At 34.9% G+C, this 7,141-nt stretch overlaps 1 protein-coding gene across 1 annotated transcript in view; it reads left to right on the top strand.

Annotated features, from left to right (window-relative positions):
• The first annotated feature begins 2,805 nt into the window (after positions 1–2,805).
• Positions 2,806–7,141, top strand: part of LOC107036403 (globin) — a 7,080-nt gene continuing 2,744 nt past the window's right edge. Inside the window, exons 1-3 of the mRNA XM_015254346.1 lie at positions 2,806–3,095; positions 4,374–4,581; positions 6,628–6,853. Of these exons, the coding sequence (XP_015109832.1) occupies positions 4,424–4,581; positions 6,628–6,853 (384 nt within the window). The 5' untranslated portion in view covers positions 2,806–3,095; positions 4,374–4,423. The remainder of the gene's footprint in view (positions 3,096–4,373; positions 4,582–6,627; positions 6,854–7,141) is intronic.

Below are 7,141 nucleotides of genomic sequence, written 5' to 3'. Positions count from 1 at the left end.
CTATTTTTTCCATCTTCACGAATTAAATTTTGGTGAATAGTTTTCGAATAGAATATTTCAATGAAAAAATCGACGACCAATTTTTGTAGGGCACCTGTTCATTTTCGAAATCAATAATGATCGCGTAGAAGTGACACATTGAAACTCAGCATTGTTCATCGAAGAATTATTCGTGTAAATTTCACCTCAATTTCGATTGATGTTGACCATTAGTTTCGATTATAAAACGAAATACAGGGTGCAGAGCGCATAAGGAGTGGAAGAATTTTTTTAGGGAGAACCCAGAGGAGAATCCGAAAAAGAGAGGACAAATAATGAAAGCGGAAAATGAAGAGAACCCTACTGTAGTTGAAAATTGTATTTGTGGTAGAATCAAGCATAACTCACTCCACAACGTTTTGCAATCCGATCCGATTGACACCAGTAAATCTCCCCATCTTTGCAATTCAGAGGTCTTGTCTGAAATTTCATTCAGTTGTAAAAGTCTTAAAATTTCAGCTGTCTGCATCCAATAATATATTTCGATTCGAGTGTGTTACACTATTCACGCTATTCGTCCGTGAATCGCTGTTTACGGCCGTTATGGCGAAATATACTATTTTCGGCCTAATGACGAAATATACTATTATGTACTCGTATCGAAATATACTATTTCATCACAATGCGTGAAAGGCGGGAAATTTTACATTACGCACAAGTGAGAAAAATGATTGTTCAAACAAAAGTGATACTCACAAGTGATATATCACACAAAATCGTGATAATCATCGTTATGATGAATACTTTAGAACACATATCGATAAGACGGAGAATGTTCAATATCAACTAAATTTTTCTAATCGATATTCCCTTTTATAGCCTATTCATGATGTGTAGAAAATTATGAGTTTGCCTACTATTTTAACAGATGTACATGTGGAAAATAATCATGAGTGATTTTTTCTGCTTCACAAAGCAGGTGAAAAAGTGGCGTACTGTAAGAAGAATTGATTGGTTAATCTAAAAGCTGGCTCTGAACATACGTTGACTTAGTCGTGGATAAGGTTACTGATTAGTTACCCATGTTGGGCCAGTCAAATTTCGGTTTGGAAATCAAGGATGATAGAAGAAGGATAAAAAACATGGAATATCATGCGGAAGAATGATGTGAAACATATATTAAGTTTTTGGGATTGTAGTAAACCGGGAAATTGTTTAAAAAACTTCAAAACTGCAAAATTAAGCGTCCACGCGACCTTTTTTGCTTTACGCCGACGAAACCGTGATAGGATAAAAATGCATAGAACTTAATTTCTATATTTTTCAGGAGTCCCCATTTTTCTCTTTTTTTTTCATTTTCCAACCAAAATTTGCCATAACATAACTTTTGATTAGTTCTAACTCAGCTCGGGAGTAAGTAACCAACTAAAATACGGTAGCTCCATAAGTCACCTTCTTTCGTAGTTATACTAGGAAAACATTTTTGAGCTTTTGAGATTACAAAAAAGTAGCACCTTCATTTTGAATTCAGAGTTATTTAGAATCTGTGCCGTGTGAATTTATTTGCCGAATCGACAATAGATCTAATTTTATTTAGATTACAATTCTTTAACCAATTATATGGTAAGTTTTTGAACAGATTTTTGTTTCAATCCGTTTTTGTTGAATTCTTAGAATTATAGGCACCCCGAATTTAATTTAAAGAGAAACTACTATGAGTTTTAAAAGTCGCGGGCTATTGGGGTGAGATTTCTCATGCATTAAAGATCGATTATATGTATATGCTAAAAACGAATAATTTTTGCAAACGAAAATTGTTTATTTTTTATTTGCCTCGCACACGCTTAAAATGTTAAAAATAGTTCCGCGCTTTCAATTTTTGAGCTACAGAGGTTTTTTTTCAAAATTTTTGAACAAATGTGTACAATACACAGCTAATTTCGTTTTGTTGAACATAAAAATTTGCGACATTCGTGTACAATAGGCCGCAAAATTATCCTTAAAATATTTAAAATATATTCTCGATTCTTTCAGAAATATTTTTCGGGCTATTTCATATGAATGGTGCCATTTTTTAGTAAAAAAATAACGAAATTAGCTGTGTAGGCGTTGAATTTCAAAAAACGAATTCGTAATTGTTATTGCACACATTTTTTCAAAAATTTTGAAAAAGAAACTTCTGTAGCTCAAAAATTGGAGGCTGTGGACTATGTTTCAATATTTTAAGTGTCTGCGGGATAAACGAACAATAAACAATTTTTTTTGCACTAATTATTCGTATTTAGATTTATATAATCAATCTTCAATGTGTGAGAAATCTCATTCCAATAGCCCGCGACTTTTAAAACTCATAGTAATCCCCCTTTAACCCTTCCAGACATCATGGCTGTATTTATTTTTTCATGTTATTTTTGGGTATTGGCGCCACACTATGCATTTTTTCTGGTATTCATTAATACTAATGAGTAAATATTTTTGTTCGAAAATTTTCAAATTAAAATCGTTGAATCTTCGTCTATTCAGACTTGCCTTCCATGAAATACCGTAAATTATGTCTGGTCTTATCGTTTTATTTTCAATATTCTTGAACTTGGAGTATGGGACTGTTGCATTGTCATATTGCTTCCTTGAGAGACTTGCTCCAAAGCCGATTTTTGTCGTATGGAATTCATGAAAAGTAATTCAATCATCTCAGTCCATTTTCACCTATTTCTCACATAATAAGACGATATAGAGCAACAAAACCAGTAGAACTGAATAGAGGACGTTCAAGTGAGTGAGAATGGATAAAGGGGACTCTACTACAGTATCACGCGGCGACGCGCAGTGTGCGGGACTCTTGAGAGAGAAAGAGCGGGTATCGCGCCGCGCGATATTGAAAGATGAATCTAGTAGCACCCGGATTGCGAGTCGGTCAAGATCTCGCCGGTATACTTTCTGAGGGTTGACCACTCTGGAAGGTTTAGTTTCGTTTTATTTAAATCTTCTCACCATTTGCATCTGATGATCAGTGCTTTCCGAATTCATTAAGTAAATGAAATAATTATTTCTTGTTCTTTGGATTAAATGAAGATTTTACATGTATTTGAGAGCATAATACATCAGAGATAATTACGGTGAGTTTTTATGTTTTGGCTACGGAAGATAAACACCTGACATTGAATTATCAAAGAATATTTATTCTAAAATTGACTTGAACAAAAAAAATAGTCTGTGTTCATCTGGATAAAAAACGGCAAATTGTTTATAAGGGTATTTGTGTAGGGTAAACAGGTCAATTTCTGCACGGGAGTTAGTGTCTGGACAATTTCAACTTGCATTGAATATTCCATAAATAAAATGAAATTTGCACTTGTTATTTGACCTTTCAATAATCGTACTCATGTATAATCATGGGATCAATTATTTTTTCTATTGATCAACGCTTAATAACTAAAGAAAATATGGCCCAGTCGTCCAGAAATTAGGGGTTTGCGCCGCATTCAACTAGTTCTTAATTTAATTAGTCTTTGTTTTGTTATTTTCACTTCAAATAATTTTTTTTCTCCTAATGAAAATGTTTTTGAATGTATGAAAACCACCGTATCCCCATTTAGGTGATTCTTTTATTTTAGATCTTACGGCGAAACTCGAATTTCCCGTAACCATCCAGCAATTGGCCTGTTCACCCTACCTTTTTGAATTTTACTACCCTACCTACGAATTTTAAATCGTACAATTTTTATTCCATGAGATTCACTGAGAAAAAAATAAATTTTTGCCAAATATTCATTTACTTGAGAGAAGTATTCATTTTTTCAATACCGTATTTCGCCAGTGGAATCATTCTCAGGCAATCCTCATTGGGTTTTAATTATGTCAATTATATTGCTCTAGAAGTTGATCATGTTACTTATGACCTCGAGCGAACTCCCTCAATAATTATCAACATTGAAAAATTAATCAAAATTCTTCTCTTTAGAAAATAAGAAATTCAGGAAAAATGAATAATATCCTCTACGGCAACATGATTGTTATAATTGAGACCTAATCAGATTCACCTGGGAATGACTAGATTGGAGAAATACGATTTTGGAAAAAGAAACGGTTCTCTCAAGTAAATGAATATTTGGCAAAAAGATTTGTTTTTCCCAGTGTTGCTATATTTCATTCATCGAATGATGGAATAAGTAATATTTGTTGATAAAGTTGAAAAAGTGATATCAAATTCTCTGCAACTTGATTATAAAATTGAAAAATCAGTGAACTTTCAAAAGCGATAAGTGTTAATCAGAAATGATATAAGTTCATTTCATCGGTTATTCCCCGGAGGAACAAAAATAACTGATAATGAGTAACGAAGCATTTAATATAATCTTTGCCGACATTAATCAGAGTCTTTTGAAAAATTCCAGATAACGAGCACTAGGACCGTTCGAGGCGATAACTTTAACTTGTATAAATCATGGGAACATTTTGGAGCAAAATCTGGGGCCATTCCGGTACAGACGATACTGTTGATCCTAGCACAGGATTGACTGGACGTGAGAAGAGACTTGTCCAGAGTACGTGGAGTATTGTGAGTAGGGATCCGGTGGCTTCCGGTGTTGCGATAATGACATTGTGAGTAATTCTTCTTCCTCCTACGAATTTTAGATACTTTTATTATTATGCGCAACAATTCAATAACAATTATGGATCCATTAGCACTGCAATAATAGTGGGTCTTGAGGGATCTAGAGAAGACTTTTTGCTTTCTATAGTGTAATTTTTAATAAAGTGTAAAAAGTTCCCGGGGTTTGTCCTGTCATCTACTCATTTCAAAGGTTTTTACTGCTTCACCAAAATATAAAATTACTGATTTCGGAAGGAAACCTAAAAAACTTCTCTATGACTAAATGTCATAAATCGTAAAAAATGTCCTTGAATTTTTAAAAATCCACTAACCTGCGAGAAATTTACGAAATGAAGATTTCATCACCGAATTGTGTCTCCTCTATGTTGAGAATGCTTTCAAAACGTAAATTGTGCTATGCCCATTGCTTTAATTAATTCCATAAATGCCAGAATAAATATCTCATACTTCGTTTTTAATCGAAATCCCTCTACACATGTTATTTTCGTTTCTCCAACGATAATAGAAGATGTTAAAAATACCTTCTTTTCGAATTCACTTCCCAGCATCCGAAATAAGCCTGGCCTCAGAAGAATGTAAGAAATAAAGATTTTATTGACGAATTTTTTCTTTCAACTAATGAGAATATTGACAAAACTCTAAGCCACTTTCAATAGTTCAGTGAATTCCACAAATACCAGAATGAATTTCTGACATTTCATTTGCAATAGAGATTCCCTCCCAATTCTTATTTTTGTCTTCTCAATGTTAAAAAAAATATGTAGAATACCTTCGCTCTTAATTTTATTCCCCAGCATCAGAAATAATCCTGACACTTCATCTGATGTTTAATATTCCACCTTCCTCACCCTATTTATATCCAACTAGTGGCGATAGACGAAAACCGAAAATGCCAACTATCTCAGTCACTCTATCGATTCTCGATTAATCGTCATTCTAGCCAGAGTGCAATTATAAAGCCCACCCGCCCTCTCCTCTCACCAGCCGCTGCGCTAAAGCATACCCACCGAACGAAGGTATGTTGTGTGTAGCCCAGTGGCCCCGAGAGCCAGGGCTAATAGCTTCACGTACACAGGTAACACAATGGAAAATGGATCGATGCTTTCTATCTCACCACTTTTACCAATATCATTGTTACAATAGGAGGAATTAAAGGAACAAAAGGAAAAAAAAGAAGGGATGAGGGCAAAAAATGAGTTGGGGATTATGTTCAGTTGAGTCTTTCCTGGGCAAGGCGGAGTAATGATGGGACGGTCGGGAGAAAAATAGGGAGAGGTAAGAGACGAGGAAGAATCCTCCTTAAAATTCAAAGGCCGTGTGATACTTGTCTGTGTGCATCCGACTACTCTTATCCTCTGTTAAATATGCATGCCGTTGCTCCATCGTAGATGACTACTCTGCCTAGCAATCGTCTTCAGTTCTCTTGACGAGTCACTCCATCTTTTTTTAAATACATTCTTTTGATTACATTAATAATGATAAAGTTAGTGGAAATTGAACTTTGAATGAGGACTTGAGTTTCTACTGTTTGATGTGATAATAGGCTCGTCGGATAGTTGGGAAAATCCTTTATTTTTCTCTCCAAGACAGAATCATCCCTTGTTCTTGCCGAGAACGTAGATGATGAACCTGAACCTGCTCACTTCCACATCCTGAACTTTTTACCTTTCATCCCACTGTTTTTTGTGTTGAATGACATTGAATGGTATATAATTCAATTGGATTTTCACACTCTGGATCAACTTTCCAGTGATTTTGAAATCCGCATGAAGATTTTTTACCACTTGAAACTTGTTAAGGGGAGACTAAAGTGAAACTTGAAAGTCTTCAATATATTACGGTGTTGCTGGTTTGTTTTGGCCAGGGCTATACATATATAGCTCTCTAGGTCGTCAACCAGATGAATTTGGCTGGCTAGAAGCCTTGCGGTGATTGCCAGGTGTAGGTTCCCCTGCAACGAAATACAACCTCATGATAAATAAATGAGTACTCCCTGGATTTGATTTAAAAGTTTTTTGTTTGTTTTTCTTTAGGTTCTTTGAACGTTACCCCGAGTACCAGGCGCTATTCTCCGCTTTCAGAGATACACCAAAAGCAGAACTTCCTGCGAATAAAAAATTCCAGGCACATTGTGCCAGTATCATCACGGCATTGAACTCTGTTATCGATGCATTGAATGACGAGGGATTACTCGAAGCAACACTTGTGGCTATTGGTGAGCGACATAGGAGACGTGGTCAAACGACGGAACAATTTCTTGTAAGTGTATATCTCTGCGTTTTTCAGTGAAAAAGAAGAGAAGATTTAATATTAAATATTCTCACTCATTCCTTCTGTCAAGAACTTCAAAATTATCAGAACAAACAAACGTGTCAAGCTTTCCAGGTTGAAAAACGATCAATACGCAGCTCAAGTGATTTGCTAGAAAACTTGATGAATTTAATTATTCCTACACTGAGAAAAAAAATTTCTAATATCTGAAACATATTTTCTTGAGACAAGTAAATTTTCTTCAATTGCTTAATTCTTTCAGGCATCTCAACTCAC

The sequence above is a fragment of the Diachasma alloeum genome, unplaced genomic scaffold (assembly GCF_001412515.2).
Source record: "Diachasma alloeum isolate Michigan unplaced genomic scaffold, Dall2.0 Dall_scaffold_00209, whole genome shotgun sequence".
Lineage (NCBI taxonomy): Eukaryota > Metazoa > Arthropoda > Insecta > Hymenoptera > Braconidae > Diachasma > Diachasma alloeum.
The sequence above is the reverse complement of the archived record's forward strand: the minus strand, read 5'-3'. Positions and strand labels throughout refer to the sequence as shown.